A 16,560-nucleotide genomic window follows, 5' to 3' on the forward strand; every position below is an offset into this window, starting at 1 on the left:
CAGGGCCTTTATTCATGGACTTGAACTGGTTGAAAGCAGTTTTATTTAAAAAAAACACGTTTTTCAACACGGAAAATATCTTCCATGAGCTGGGACACTGGGACCTTCAAGAGAGATTATTGACGGAATTTGAGAACAGATTTGAAGTTTCTTATTTTTAAAATTCAAAATTTTCAAGAACTGAAAGTAAGAATTTTTTTCAAACGAAAATTTTGTTAAACGATGTTGGACGGTTTTCGCACCGTTCGCACCTTGGGGAGTCAAGGATCATTTTTATAAACAGCTACGTTAACAAGCAAAACAGCCGTTATTGATATTCGAGAACCCGCAACCCTTGAATGAAACATCAAAAACCATTGCATTGCCAAGAATAACTGTATCCACGAATAAAATTATTGGAATATTTTTTTTAAATTCGAGGATAGGTGACTAATGTCAATAGAATTATCGATATCACATATGTGGCTCTAAAAAGACTAAAGCTTCGATAAATTTGCTTCGGGAAACTTTCCCTCAAAAACGGGTTATTCGATTTGGGAATACCCGTAGCCAACAAGGTCACGCTGACTTAAGTCCAATAGATTTTTATAGTGGGGATCTCAAAGAAAGATTACAATAGCAATCTCCAAACTTTGTGAATTTAAAAAAAAAACGTTCTACTATTACTGCAGCGTATGACGCTCCAGTAATAGTCCAATTCAAGGCTCCATTTTTAACGTGGGTGCAACTCGGTGAAAGATATTTTGATGATGAATCCTATTTCTTTTTTATCGTTCAATGATATTTTTTAACTACGTGTAAAATATTTCATTTTTTTTAAAGTTTCAAAACATGTCTGCCCCCAGACACCTGTATAATTAAAAACTTAATAAATTCCTGATACAGAAAACAAACAACACGTTAAAAATAGCAGGTAGAAAGTAAAGCTGCTTCCGTTCGTGAATATAGTGGTCTTCCTGTTGCCTCTCATTGTTATTTATTATGGGAGCGACATCTTCTGTAAATCTGTGTTTAACAGAACGTGTGACAAATGACAATGTCAAATACTAACTATTAACCAATGTCGTCAATGAAAGAACTTATAACTTAACATCAAATTACGATCTGCGTACTAGTTACTGTCGTTTATAATCACGCTAAGCTATCAAAAACTGCTTGTATAAGTGTAAAATTATTGTTTTTCATAATTACGATACTTATTATTTATTTTCATTCCACAATGGGTAAAAAAGTAAGAAATAATGAAACAAACATCTTAAAAATAAAAACAAACTGAAACCCTTAAAATAATATATTAATTACATGAATACATAGTAGATAATGATGATGGCACCATCGCTACGAATAATGCTTCCTGATATTTCAACAACAGATGCAGAATTTTACTTTATGGGATATATTAAAACAATAAAAAATAACGTGATTACTATTTACATTACAAACTATAAATATGATAAACCTATTGAAAAAAACTTTAATAATAAGGATAACATTATTTTCGGATACTTTAGTGAAAATTGTTTATCTAACTATAAATGGAATAAAGTACAAAATTGTTTAATAATTAGCAATCCCTTGTATCCACAAATATTACACATTCGTATAGGTGGAAAAGATTATGAGATAAATGATAATTGTGTCATTATTTATTACAACCAAAACTTAATCAAAAACTCTGAAACTTTGGATCAGGACAATGATTATATTTCTGAGTTACAAAGTTTATTGCAAAAAAATAACAAAGAAAATAGTATTAGCTCAAATTATGAACCAGTATTTAAAATCCCCTCGTGGCTAGTTTCCTCCATGTTTATTAATCATTTATTAAATTACTTTAATATGATAATTTGGTTAATAACATCTATTAAAAAGAACAAAAGAGTGAGTATAATGTTATGTTTACAATTCATTTGGCTTTTTTGTTACACAAAATCATTAAAGGAATTATTAGAGCTTTTCACCTTTTAACACAATAGTAGTACTTAAATTTTGATAAGATTACAATTATAATAGTAAGGAATGTTCTGCATCCACCTTTTATCTGTCCACCTTGTCCTATGCTTTGCTTGTTGGTCCATGGTCTCTACTTCAAATGCAATGGTCATCTGCAGCCTATGTCACCCGCTCACTGTTGTTACAACACCAATGCTAGGCTATGTTGGTTTCTTCTGTTTGTCTTTGATAATAAAAGTATGGCTGATTCAATCCTGTGGAGAAAACTTGTGTGTCTTTGCCCTCCCCATGGCTTGTTGAGTGACTGTGAGCTTGCCAACATAAACACCGTAACACACATTTGTTTTAATTCTCATTATTTACATTGAAAGGTCACTACACTGTATGTACACTGCAATATTTATTTAAAATAAAAGATTTTTTTTCTAGATATTGATAAGAGAAGGAAATTTTATTTTGTCAATTTTGGTGGACATAATATTAGGTTATTATATTTTAGAATTAATATTAAGAGACCAGAAAAAATTAGGTGTACTTCTTATGCACATTTTGGAGGTAAGTCTAATTTATATTATATTTTATATTGGTTCAAAGTGTTATTTTATTATAAAACAAAAATGGTGTAATATTGTTTTCAGAAATTGATCAATCTTATGTATTCCTTGTTAAAATGGTTGATGGGTTCACCTGCTGGACTAAAATTAAATAATGCTTTCAATAAAATGTTGGGGAAGTATTTTTCATATCATATTGAACTTTGGTGGCTGTTTTTGGGTAAGACTACATGGTAGATTATTTTAAATTTCATTTTCAAACTATGTAAAATATAAGTATGTAAATCTGAATTATAGTGTAATTATAAAGTAATGTGTGACAGATTCAGTAGAAGGTAAATTATCAATATTTGATGATTATTTATAATTCATCACATAAGTTTAATCAATGTAAAAAGATAGTGTATATAAACATAATTATATGAAATTTCTGTACAACTTCAAGCTCTATGGGGAGAATATTGATGTACAACAAAATATAAAAGCTGTTCTTTTTCAGATGTCTCTGGCGAAAAACTGGATGTTATACTGTATTTCTATAAATACATAGGATATCTTGGATTCACATTTCAAGCTGCCATTGTTTCTGATATGATTTGCATTGCAACATTTCATTCATATTGTATATATGTATATGCTGCTAGGTGAATTGCCCTTTTTTTATGTTTAACTATTATTTATTGAGAATAGTTTGTGGAATTAATAATCCATATGGTCAGACATCAGATATATACAGGTTGTTTGGTTATACCTATAACGCATTATACACCTGTAACACAGTACACACCTGTGTAGGAGAGAGGTCGTTAAGTAAAAGTTCTTCGAATATAAAAGAAACACTGTATTTCAATATTGCTAGTCGATTGTTGCTAATCGATTTGGTTCTTGAATCTCTCCTGCGTTGTTCCTGCGCTTTTTTATTCTTTGCTTCTATTGGCTTCTGTATTTTGCCGTTATGTCTGTATATTTTAAATAGTACAACTCGTGGGTGAGTGAACCCGCACAGGTCTGCGTGTGGTAGGTACTGTGCGAGTGAGACGGCACTAGGGATTAAGGTTTGACGTACTATTGGTCTATTATTATATTAATCGATCCCCATAGGTGTAAAAGGCTTGAAGAATTAAATGTATAGGTCATGTGTAAGCAAAAAGATTTTCAATTTGATGTTGTTACCAAATATATGATTTATGGTCCATGTGGCGTATTCAACAATGATGAAAACGAAGTCGATCAAATACATTTGCAAATATGCCAACAAAGGACGCTACATGGCAGTCTTCGGACAACATTAACTACATTTTACTCATTGTGCCAAGATCTCTAAATTATTCAGGTACAGAAATTTTACACATGGAATACATCGGGTAAAACGTTTGAACGTCGCAAAAAAGGGAAAGCAGTTGAAGTACATTCCAGTTTGTATTCCAGTGACACGTTGGGTCGCCTGCACACAGTTTACCCGAATATACATAATACTTTTATCTGCGATTGCTGTTAATCAAAGTACGCGGATCGACATCTTTACAAGATTTAAGAACAGCAGCAGTCAGCTGGTGCGCCACTTATTGCCAAGCTTGCCAGGAACTAAACCTTCACGGTAATGATGGACATTGGATACTGCACTCGATGATGAATGGAATACTGCTCGACCACAGCAAATCGCGTGATAATTGCCATAAAATTGACCACCTGCTTCCCATCGAATCCAAAAGATTTTTGGGAATATTACAAGGACTTCATGAATCAAGATATTCTACACCGATTGCGTGCTGCGAATCAAAAGCTGTAAAACGTATATTATGAGGCATTGATTCTAATTAAAGACATATGTTTAGCAATAGCTAACAAGGCACTGGTGTAACTGGGAACGCCTGCTCCGAACCGGACATCAAACGATTTGCAACGAAAAATAAATACACATGGACTCCGACGAAATGAAGACATTTGTTCAGACAAATTTTCTGCAGTTGGTTCAACGCATTGTGTATGACAGAATTGTGTAATCACAGAGCAAAGTGGTGGACTATTTCGCAAATGCGCCCGGTGGTACAGGCAAGACTTTTCTTTTTTGACTCATTTTGGCAACCATACGATCTTAATATAATATTGCACTGCCTATTGCATCATCTAGAGTTTCGGCAATTCTTTTGGGTAGTGGCCGAACAGCGCGGTCAGCATTGAAATTGCCGATGAATTTGTAAAACACTGAGGAATGGGCAAATCATATGGGACGAATATACAATGTCTTACAAGAGAGCATCGGAAGCGCCGGATCGTGCACTTCGAGATTTCAGAGGAAACGCAAGGATCTTCGGTGGCGCACTCTTTATACCACTTTCAACGCTCGCTGATGAACTTATTTTTGTCTTAAATCATCATTATCATCATTTTATGGCATCATTTACAGAAATTAACTTTGAAAACCAGTATGTGTGTACAACTACAACGAATACATCGGCTGGAAATTTTGCAAAACAATTAATGACTATTGGAAATGGGCGATTTCAAATTTATGAATTCACGCAATATATCACCTTACCAGCAAATTCTGTAAGTAGTAACACACAGAAAATATTAACCAGTTGATGGAAAAAGTTTTTCAAAACATTGCATAGAACTACAAAAATCACCAGTGGGTCAGTACGCGTGCTGTATTCGCGGCCAAAAAGATCGATGTTAACTAAACTATTAAATTTGTTTAATTTGCCAATCATGCCACCACACGTTCTTAAATCGAAAATTGGCGTACCCATCATTCTTTTCTGAAATATAAATCCACCAAGACTCTGCAACGGAACCAGACACTAATCGAAAAAAATGATGAATAGTGAGATATGTCACAGATATGCCATTCGAATTCAAACGTTTGCAGTTACCGGTGCGACTCGCTTTCGCAACAACTATCAACAGAGTATAAGGACAATCGTTGCAAGTGTGTGGATTAAATCCATGTTCATCACATGGGCAACTCTATGTAGCCTGCTCACGCGTCGGAAAACCTGACGCACCAGATGGAAAAACAAGAAACATTATTTACAGCAATTCAATAAATATCGAATTGAAACGAACAAAATCAATAAAATTATTCAAAATAAGTTGAATATTTGTGTCTTCTTCAAATTCATTTTACTCGACTGCGTAGCAACGCGCTCGGGGTAAAGTTAGTAATAGGTATATATATTATTTATTATATTATTTTAGTTTGAAACCATTAATTTTTGGATATGGTATACATTGACTGAAAGTGAACTGTACATTCACCTCTTTTAAAGCTTTTACACCTATAAACAATATCGGTGAAGCTGCATTAAGCCTAAATCGGCTAACAGCATGACGTCGTTTACATCAAATGTAACATATAACCAACCATCCTGTATATTTATTAAAACTTAAATAGTTATTATAGAAGGCATTATTATAACAAAAAAATTTTAAGGTATTGAATGTGTATTATATTACTTTCCACTTTTTTACATAGATATAGACTACGAAAAAAGTTTTCCATATTTATTTATCTTTTAGTAAGTAAATGAAAACGGAACTATATTGTATTAGCTGATTAAATTTAGACAAAATATACATTCAATAACACCATCACCTTTACTATAGTCATCATTCTTTTACGAATTTATTTTTAAACTTTATTGTAGGCTTTTTAATATACAGATATCAGGACTGGTAGCATTGTTGAGATTGTTTGTTGGAAGAAAATACAATCCACTGAGAGATGGTATAGATTCTTGTGAGTACACAAATCAAGAACTTTTTGTGGGCACTGTTGCGTTTACTATATTACTATTATTATTTCCTACTACTGTCATGTATTACACAGTATTTACTTTGGTAAGTGCATTCGTTTTTTATATTTTTAAGTAGGCTTTACTCAGAGATTTTATCTACTAAATGTATGTTTCAAAAAATTATACTAACTACTACTAATATATTAAAAGAACTATTCATATACCATTAGATGTAAGCCTTCCATACTATACCTGTCTATGCTTTCTACATTCATGAAAATAGCGGTTCTCGTGTCTACGATTAGCCAATATTTACACATACGGATCTTCGTATTAATATCCCCTACAATTGTAGAATCGAACTGGGAGAAATCTTAAATTTCTATCAGCTGTTTCGTATCAACGTATCTTCTAAATTAAGAAGGTACCCTTTTCTTTAAAGGAACTGTGATGAAGGAAACTTAAACGGAATGGACTATTCATTGATTCATCTTCAGTCCCCTAAAGTCGGTTCACTCTAAACAAAAGTATAATCTATAACTGGGTACCGTTAACTTGATTCTTTAATTACGAACGATTTTTTGAGTATGACTTGGCTATCCTGATAGTAATAGTTCACTGCATTATTAACGCTAATTGTAATCTTTGTACGATGTTCACGTGTTGAGGGAGGGAAGGCTATTTTTCAAATTATAATTACAAAACTATGGTCCGTGCATTAGATTTTTATCTAACGCGTTGTATGAAGATATCTAGAAAAAAAAGAAAAACCTGTCTTTTGTTTTACAATGTATTTTAGTGTAAGGAACTTAAAAGCTTTTAAGATCAATTAAAGTGTAATAACAACTATTGTGGTGAAATTAGGTTTTTAATCAAGTGCAACAGTTCGATCCGTTGATTAGTATTATACAAGTGCTATTTTTTTTTAAATGTTTTTAACGCATTGACTGTTAACCATCATTTTTAGTGAAAAAAAAGCCTTTTTACAACTTCTTTACCCTAGGAATATTCTATCAGTAACTCTGTAAACGAATGCAGTATATCGTTTATTTTTGTTAGTTAAAGACTTTGTTTGTGTTTTTTTTAAGTGACGTGACGTAAAAAATAAATACATAGTGATACCTAAAGTTTTGCTAATGTTTAAAATTTAATTTAAAACCTACGTATGGATTTCCTGCGTATAGCTTAATTTTTTTTGTGATTTCCCGCCCTTTTAAAAAATGTAATAAAACAGGTTCAAATTAAAAAAAAAACACCTCCATGATGAATATTTTTTTTATTTTTAAATAAAAAAAAACATTCGGATGGAGTTAATTCGTCATTCTGTTTAAGTATCAACTACATTTACTAATTTATAATTTTTAAAGAAAAAGTTTTTAGACATAGTTTTATTTAAAATAATTGTTTACTTTTAGTTTCGTGTGTTATCAATGCTGGTGCAATATATCCTCGCTAAATGCATATATTTGATGCAAACATTACCTCTTTATGTGATTATTTTATGGTTGGCGCGCTCGACGAAAGTAGCAGGCAAGTTTATAATTAAGAGATTCTTTAGTTTGTAAGAAACAAGAAAACGGCAACATCGGAGTTTCATTAAGACTAGCTTACTCCCTTTAGGTTTACTTTTTAAAGCTCGCGCAACCGTTATCACAGGCTATTAGATCATAAAAAAAAACTTACATAAATCTCGTGACCTATATTGTGTAATGTCGTGATAGGCATCTCCGCCAACCATCACCTGTATAAACATGTGTGGAAAGAGTACCGCTCTGTCGCGGACGAGTTCTACTACGCGTTATAAAGGGAAGAAAACCGAAGATCAATCTTTATACTAATAACTGTTGTACATATTGTGATATATATTGAGTTTCAGTTTAGTGACTTGTGAACTACAAGCGTTTTTACTTGGTTAGAATGCCCCAATAGAAAAAATAACGGCTTGGTTTACACCAATAATAAGCCCGCGGGGTTCTAACATCCTCGCTAAATAATAAGGAAAAAGAACCGACTCGCACACATTTACAATTCTGCCTTCACTGGCCATCTAGGCGGACATTTTTTTCGACAGGTGTGGAAAAATTAGGTTATCGTAGACGTTCACTGCCAGATATAGACCTCCGACACAGATTTCCAAAGTGAGAATAAGTAAGGTATACTCAAATTCTTTCTATAAATAAGCACTTAACGCTGGAACCTATTGCCATCTGCGAAACATACATACTAAACTTAATTTTGCCGCCGGTATAGCGGCGCCATTTATTTGTCACCGGTTTTCCAACTGTCAACTGAATATCGATTATATTTGTTACTACAATAAAAGTATTTTCTTTTTAATCTATTACTTTTTTCTTCCCTTTTCAGGAAACATTTTTATTGAAGTTATAGAGAATAACGTATCATCTCATTTATTCCTACGAATAAATTTATTTAATAAATCTGTTAAAGATTTAGTGAATAACTCCAGGCCTCCTGTAGAAGTATCAAAACACATTGAATGGAGTAACATTGTAACTAATATTGTCACTGGAAAACAAATTATTTAAAAACACTTAAAGGTATTATTATATAATAAACAATTAAAACAACATACGCCTCGATATAGTTTTATTATCGTTCGGAAACGCGAATTACAATAGGTCGGATATTATAGTGATTTTTACGACCATTGTCTTACATATAAATGCTTGTTTGAAGTGCTCGCAGAAAACTAGGCAATTTATACTTTTCAATAAAAGTAAGAGACTATCTTAAACTTATAACTTAATACTGCTAACTTATTCATTTGTAAAACTAACCATTATTTACTTGTATGTTACATCGCATTACTGGGACAAAATTATTTTAATATCAATATAATAAAAGATATTAGGAAATTTAACTATATTAGTGTTATCTCTGTGATGCAATGTAAACATACCATTAGAATAAAGAAAAAAAAAATTCATGTAGTAACCTACACCTAACGTGTTATGAGCACATACAAAATATGTACAGTTATTTTAAAATTAATATTGAAAAAAGTAACCCTACAGCATTATTTGTAGATGAACACACAATCTTCTTTTTTAAGTAAAAAAAATTAAACCTTTTATACATTAAACCAACCCGGTGTTCTACTGAAGTAGTATTTTAGTATGTCATTAACTATAACACAAAATGACAATAGATTAATTTTTGAACATCGATGATATAGGATATTAAATCATTTTAAGCAAAAATTTTCTGCGCCTTTAAAGAAAGTTATAGTGCTACCGAAACCGCTGTCGCTCATGCACCTTTTCTCAGATCCCCCCCCCCTCCTCGCCGCGCTTTTGTAAGGCGCGGTACAGCAGTTTCGGTAGTACTATAACAGCTTGGTAGTATTCCGATCATAGGCGATGCTACTCATTAAATTAATTATAAGCTAGTAAATTATGCATTTCATTAAACTTCTCGCTTATTTTAGGTTTATTTAATTTGTAGATGTATAACATTACATATGTGAGTACATTTAAGGCAAGATTTTAAATCTTAAATAATTCATATTACATTTCATTAGTAAGACTCAGATTTAAAGATAATAACAATTTTTTTCTACGAAAACCTCAAAGGAATGTAAAGACTGAGCTAGCAGATGTTTATCACAAAGTATTAGTAAGGCTTTTTGACATCACTCGAAACGAAAAACATTCAATTGCTTTTATTTATTGAACATGTAAGGACTTTATTATAATTGTCTATTAAAATTATATGTTAGTCACACAGAGTTAGACAAAACACTACCGACTAGAAAGATTATTTAAACATTATAATATTGGCCCATATAAATAAAGTTATTTAATTATTGCAGGGGTGCATTTAGGATTTTTCAATTTTAACTGAAAAATTCAAATTATTCTTATCAGGCCTACATAGAGAGTTTAGAAATTTTTAACTCATACAAGGGCATGCACGAGACATGTTTTATTGCAAGGTGTGATTTGGAATCATCAAAAACAATGTCCACAATACTTAGACTATTGGAATAAAGCTTTTACAGTTTGTTAACAATAAATAATTCTAATTACACATTTTGTATATAAATATATAAATGAACTTTGCTGTGAATTATTTATAGGAGCTGCATGTAAAATATAAAGTAATTATCAACATTGTTAACCATTTTAACAATTACACACCATTAGTTTCACAATATTTACATAAAATTATTTCTCCAAAATATTTGTTTCACCTAAGTAAGTAATCATTGTGTATCTAAAACACTCATTTGATGGGTGTTATACTCTCGTTAGATGAAGTCCAACAAGCTAAAAAAAATTGTGTGTGTGCCTTTAAAAGATCATCACCAAAGTCATTAATATCTTGTGTAATAAAATTGTATGAAGCAAGCTCGCGTATATTTGCCACAACTCACAATATAACTTTCGCAAGTGGGCTAAATGAAATACAGCATTACATAAATTTTCCCTTAATTACATCATAATCATCACAGATATTAGTCGATTAGGAAAATATGATATTGATCAAAACATATATGTTTTATTCATGACCTATGTGTGTACATAAAGCCTTAGTTAGAGCAATTATTATCTATCACACACTACAAGAGCTAACTCTGCATTGCCAGTCGAAGTAGTTGACGGATGGACTTGGCTATCTAGTTCTTGAGTACACATCTGTAGTCCTTATTCACATCTGAGCTGGGATTTGGTGAATGCTCTTTAGGTCTAACTGTACCACGACACGATGCTAACTTTGATTCCAAAGCCTACAATGAAGAAAATTACACAATATGAATGAAGAAAAATTAGTAATATGGCTGAAATGTGAAGCACTGTTAACCCTTCACCCAGTATACATGCAACTGAAACACAACAGACAAATTACAATGATACATCGAAAAAGAAATATGTGCCATATTTTTTTCAGTTTTCTTTATATCATTTTTATATACAGAAAAAATAACTATCTAAAGTTAATAATTTAAATTATTTAATCATTTAAAATTATTAATTACATAAACTTGAACTAGAAAAAATATATTTTTTAAATCCTATCATAGTAGGAAATTTATTGTTTGTGTTTAAAAATGGTGACATTTGTTTTTATAATTTCATCTTTCCTAAAGAGATTTTATAAAGATTTTCTACATACAAATTAATACAACATATTTAAAATTACACACAATTTATAAATTTGTACTATTTAATACAAAAAATATTTCATTTTTTATTTAAATTGTATGTTATTTGCACTATTTTAGAACTTGTTTTGATTTCAGATGATCCTGTCCTTTTTTAATTGAAGCGAAATTTAATAAATTCTCTAGCCCTTCTCTAGAACGCACTGCAAAAGACCTTCTCATCCTTCCATTTTCACTGACAGGCCTTGCGAAAGTTGTTTGTTCAGCGGACTTGTATGTACATTGACGCAACATTTTCTGAGGCAATTCTGATGAAGATTCGCATTTTGGTAACGGTTGACTATCATTAGAATTTCGATACTGCACAATGCACTCTCCGTCGATATTAGGCGTGTCCTCATTGTTAGGTACTTTAACCGATGGTGGCGAGTGGTCGGCAAGGATAGCCAATGCAGTGCACGAACATTTGACTTTACCACATTCGCGGCAAACAAATCTCTCAAGCTGAAAAGTAATAGACATAACGCACACTACATAACACAACCATGCAAACTAAAATTATTTTTAACAAAATACATGCGAGCGCAAATTATAAAAATTCTATGCATCATTATTCTACATTCTCTATGGGCAAGCGAATGACTAAGAATATCATAAATAGTGTACCCTGAAAATCAAAACTGTACATTGTTATATTTAGTAGATTAAAATTGACTGTAATATTTCTATATCATTCTATATTTGTTAGCACTACTGATAACTACCGTGCAGCAAACCTTATATTCTGTGCTATAGTAACTTTAAACATACTTTTTATGTACTATATTTTTATGATAAGAATTATTATCAAAAAAATTCTAAATAATGTTATGGAAATATAAAAGCAAAGAAAACTAAGACAAACTGAAGATGTATTTTTGCCACAAAGCTAGCTAAGATATCCATGGGGTTATATAACATAATCACCACCAGTGGCAAATGAGTTGTCGATCACAGTGTGGTATGAAACTTGTTTGTGAGCAGTGGCTACAGGCTGCAGGCTTGATTATTTAAAGTGAACATAGACAATTACAGATATTGCAGATAATACCACTGTAAAATTAAAGAACGTGATACTATAAACATAACAATAGACATGCCATATATTAGTACATAAATTTACAACTTTTTAATAATTATAATACTACATATGGTTTGATACAAAAAAACAATATTTTGTTTAAAAAGGTTATAGTTGTGCTTTGCCCTATTTACAAAAATGCAATACTTAAGTTAATCTGAATATATATAAATTAAATCCAACAAATTACCATAAATACACATAACACCTCTGCACAGTTGAAGCTTTTATTTACCTTGGGAGATATTGAACCTTAAAATCATTGAAAGTATAATGATTGTAAAAGTTGTCATCCACAACTACAATTAAAATCAATATCATAATAAAAAAAATAGCCAAAATAAAGGTTGAAATCAAGCTAAACACAATATACTTTATAAAAGGAAAACAATGTCCCGTATGATGTTATTCTTTGACATTCAGCATACTGTTCCAAGACCAAAATTGATCTAATTCTATTTATGGCCTTTAATAACAAGTAAATTTGCCTGTATTCTCTCCATCTTAAATTAAAAAATCTAGACTAAGTAGGGTCTTTTCATAGAATCATCTGGCATTGCTGAATCCATTCACAGGTATGTTTATTCATAAAATACATACAATAAGCAATATTGTTTTGATATAAATAACTTATAAAATTTAATGCTCTAACAATATCTTACCAAAATAATTTAAATATTACAATATACAAGAAATATTAGTACATATATACATATAAATACAAAAATATTATAATTACACCTTAGCAAGTAAATATTAATAATATAATATATTACTTAAAATAAATATTTGTTCATTTCTTGTCACGTAATTATACACCAATAAACTATTAACACAGATATACCCAGAATACTTATAAAAAGTATAAATATTTTTGAACTCACCCCTACTTTTCTAAGCAGATCTCCAACCAAGTTCATAGCAGAAACACGGGATGATGGTGTCATAGCATTGCCATTGATTTCACCTACAATATTATATATGTATATAAAACCACCATAAAAAATAAGCTAACAATTCTATTTCATATTTACTTACGTTTTTGTGGTGAACTTAGAGAAGTCTGTGTTTCTATTTCAACTTGACTTCGAGACGTGTTTGGAATATGTCCATTGCAAACGTTTTCGTTTATGCTGCCATCTTCTTTTTTATACTCTGGTACTATTTCTATAACCTTTAATTCCTGTTTTAAATCTGTAAATTATGTAAAAAGTTTGCATTAAAAATTATAGATTAAGCATTGAAAAGTATAAGATAATTTAATACCTCTGGCCTCATCATTTGCTCTTTGGAGTTTGACTCTTAAGTTTTCAATTTCATCCACCTCACTTTCTAAAACAGCATTTCTTTCATACTGTTGATTTAATAATTTGTCTAAACAAGCTAATGACTCTGTTATAACCCTGCAAATTTTATGATATAGATATATCAAATAGTAGTTTCACATTATTTAAGATAGAACATTATAATGTTAAAGGCTAAACAAATTTCTTAAAATAACATTAAATACAAAAGTTAGTTATTTTTTAATGAACAAATAATTTTAAGGTCTATGTATTAGTATTAAGGAAGAAAGAAATATTGGCTTAGCTAAGCTTAGCTTAACTAAAAATGAATGCTATAGTAAAAATGGTACTTGGTAAGATTTATACAATTGTTTGGTGGTGTTTAGAAAGGATGTTACTGAAAGCACCTTTCCTTATGTATATTCAAAATGTCAAATTGTGGATGTTTTAATTTGTCAGTAAAATGGATTATTCTCAAGTGATAATTGATAAAAAATATAAGTGAACTACTTGATAATATCCTCTTTAATTATCATTATATTTAAATAAAATAAATGTAACCATTTAGCACTAATCATATGGGTGCCAGGTCCATTTAATTAAAGAGGGAGGGGCTGGGTATGGTGTTCAGAACAAAGGACCTAATGTTTTGGAAGCTCTCCTTGCTGCTCCCAAATTCCAAATAATCATTATTAAACAATTTGCAGAAACAAAATGCAAAGCACTGAAACCAAGTCACAGCAATCCAAATGGATTGTTTAAATAGTTTTAAACTTATTGAATAATCCAAATCTCTGAACCACAATTTTACATGGTAGAACTAGTGTCTTATATCTGGAAGAAGAGTTACCCTATCCACTGTAGCAAAATAGAGGTAATAACTAGCCACCTAGCTAGTTGAAACTGTAAATAAAAACAAGTGCCTGTTTTACTACATAAGGACAGGGGACATGCTTTCCTCACAGAACAGGCAGCATTGGTGTTAAGTGGATTATCACATCTATACCCTCAATTCAAAGTGCTCAAAGTTGTAAAAAAAACAAAACATTGGCATAATAAATTATTACAAAAAAATATTTATAGAATAAATTTGTTGTACAGTATGGGTGTAGGTTAAACAGGAGTAATGGCTGTTTTTAAATTATAACAATGAGAACACTATCAGATTGCACATAGTGAAATAGCTAATTAATTCAAAATCTGACTTCACAATCTCTAAATTACTTATTCAATTATATAAGAATGTAAATATTTTTTAATAGCTTCTTAAGTAACCTATTTCATTATTACCTAATTTACATGTTTTCACTATTATTACACCTAATAATATTCAAATTTTGAAAATGTTATAATGAAGTAACAACAAACATGAATGTCAGTATAAATAGGAAATACTACATTTGCAAAAACTTAAAAATTATTCATATTAGGGTTTTCTCAAACATATTTTAAAATACCAAAAAAGATAATCACAAATTAAAGTAAAAGAATAAAACAAATAAGATAAAGTCTCACCTTTGACCTCTTTCCAGATCATCATTTTTTTGTTCAATTTCTCTTATATAAATTGCTTGTTTTTCTTTTTCAATCTTTAATGCTTGTAATTCACTCTCTAGTGCATTAGTTTCATGTTGACTTCTTTCCAACTTTTTCTGCAAAAAAATGTGTTTGTTTGTTCAAAACAAAAACATTTCTGATCTCATTTAACAAAAAGTACAATGCTAATAAACAAACTGTAAAATATCCTTACCCGTAAAATATCAAGGTCATTTTTTAATCTTTGGTTTTGGTGCTCCAAATCTCTATTTTGTTTCTCAACTTGTTCTAATGAGGCTTCTAATTCCTTCTCTAGCTGGGCTGAATTTTCTGTGTATTCGTCTAGTTCTTGTTGAATATCGTTAGCTCTGCAAGTATATACAAGTAAAATAAATATAGTAACTCAACAAATGATTTTGATGTAAAATCAATAAATAAATTAATTGGCCTTACTTTTGCTCGTAATATCTTGCTTGTTTTCTCCAGTAATCCGCAGAGTCGGTTTCTAACTGTCTTGGAGATTCCATATTTTTAAAAGCTTGCTTGAACTGATAGAACTCCGAATGTAACACTTAAGAAATTATTAAGTTGGAATGCTATTGTATGTGTTGAACCGTTACGCTAAGATGTTATTAAACAAATTATTTCACTTTAGTATAAAAATTGTGAATCAGCCATTATAATTTGAAACGCAAAATTGTGACACAACTTCAACTTCCTAGTTCAGATCAAAACAAGGTAAAGTGTCCGATAGATAAAACAATCCCATTCGAGGTGTCTATGGATATCAGAAAAGAATGTATATGCTTGGTAAGTAATACAAACATAAAATTTATATTGTTTGATTTTTTGTTTTAGTTTTTTCTAAATTATTTAGGTTTTTCAATAATTTTTTATTTATTTTTCTAAGCTTTTAGTAGTTTTGTGGCACAAGGAACTATGGACCTTGTTGCATTACTTCAGCAATTTACATTAACGCAAATATTTCCTTTTTATTTCCACTTCCAAAAACATTTAATAAAATATGCTTTGATTTTAAAAATTATTTTGATTTCATTTCATCAATTGTGATGGAATAAAATTCTACTATTTTTGAAAGAAGTACAGATGAATATTAAAGCGGTTATAAGCAAGGCTGAAAAATTTATTGCTATTAATTTACTCATTAGTTTTAAGCGAGAATATACTGATTGCAATAAATAAAACTGTTTTTATATTGAAACAGTAACAATAGATGTCACATCTC

The 16,560-nt window shown here is 30.6% G+C and overlaps 2 protein-coding genes across 2 annotated transcripts; one reads left to right on the forward strand and one right to left on the reverse strand.

Annotated features, from left to right (window-relative positions):
* Positions 1–1,206: 1,206 nt before the first annotated feature.
* On the forward strand, positions 1,207–12,030 carry PIG-Q (phosphatidylinositol glycan anchor biosynthesis class Q). Its single transcript, XM_068775656.1, has 8 exons — positions 1,207–1,881; positions 2,383–2,508; positions 2,592–2,727; positions 3,007–3,151; positions 6,158–6,350; positions 7,663–7,777; positions 8,612–8,805; positions 11,511–12,030. The coding sequence occupies exons 1-7, from the start codon at positions 1,321–1,323 to the stop codon at positions 8,791–8,793; spliced, it is 1,458 nt and encodes a 485-aa protein (XP_068631757.1). The 5' UTR covers positions 1,207–1,320; the 3' UTR covers positions 8,794–8,805; positions 11,511–12,030.
* On the reverse strand, positions 8,848–16,030 carry nudE (Nuclear distribution protein nudE). The gene is made up of 8 exons (XM_068775657.1): positions 15,768–16,030; positions 15,529–15,682; positions 15,294–15,430; positions 13,759–13,895; positions 13,531–13,686; positions 13,377–13,459; positions 11,496–11,876; positions 8,848–10,997 (listed from the first exon to the last, which is right to left on the reverse strand). Exons 1-8 carry the CDS (start codon positions 15,839–15,841, stop codon positions 10,887–10,889), a joined length of 1,233 nt encoding a protein of 410 aa, XP_068631758.1. The 5' UTR covers positions 15,842–16,030; the 3' UTR covers positions 8,848–10,886.
* Between the last annotated feature and the right edge of the window lie 530 nt (positions 16,031–16,560).

This window comes from Battus philenor, unplaced genomic scaffold (genome assembly GCF_028537555.1).
Source record: "Battus philenor isolate CCGP_79_NKW_IND1 unplaced genomic scaffold, ilBatPhil1.0.hap1 SCAF_9, whole genome shotgun sequence".
NCBI lineage: Eukaryota > Metazoa > Arthropoda > Insecta > Lepidoptera > Papilionidae > Battus > Battus philenor.

Coding starts and splice junctions, on each gene's coding strand:
- PIG-Q (XM_068775656.1), top strand. CDS start 1,321: ATGATGATGGCACCATCGCTACGAATAATGCTTCCTGATATTTCAACA. Junction 1,882..2,382: donor CTATTAAAAAGAACAAAAGA/GTGAGTATAATG, acceptor TTTTTTTTCTAG/ATATTGATAAGAGAAGGAAA. Junction 6,351..7,662: donor ATTACACAGTATTTACTTTG/GTAAGTGCATTC, acceptor GTTTACTTTTAG/TTTCGTGTGTTATCAATGCT.
- nudE (XM_068775657.1), bottom strand. CDS start 15,841: ATGGAATCTCCAAGACAGTTAGAAACCGACTCTGCGGATTACTGGAGA. Junction 15,683..15,767: donor GCAAGATATTACGAGCAAAA/GTAAGGCCAATT, acceptor ATATACTTGCAG/AGCTAACGATATTCAACAAG. Junction 13,896..15,293: donor GATCTGGAAAGAGGTCAAAG/GTGAGACTTTAT, acceptor TAAAATTTGCAG/GGTTATAACAGAGTCATTAG.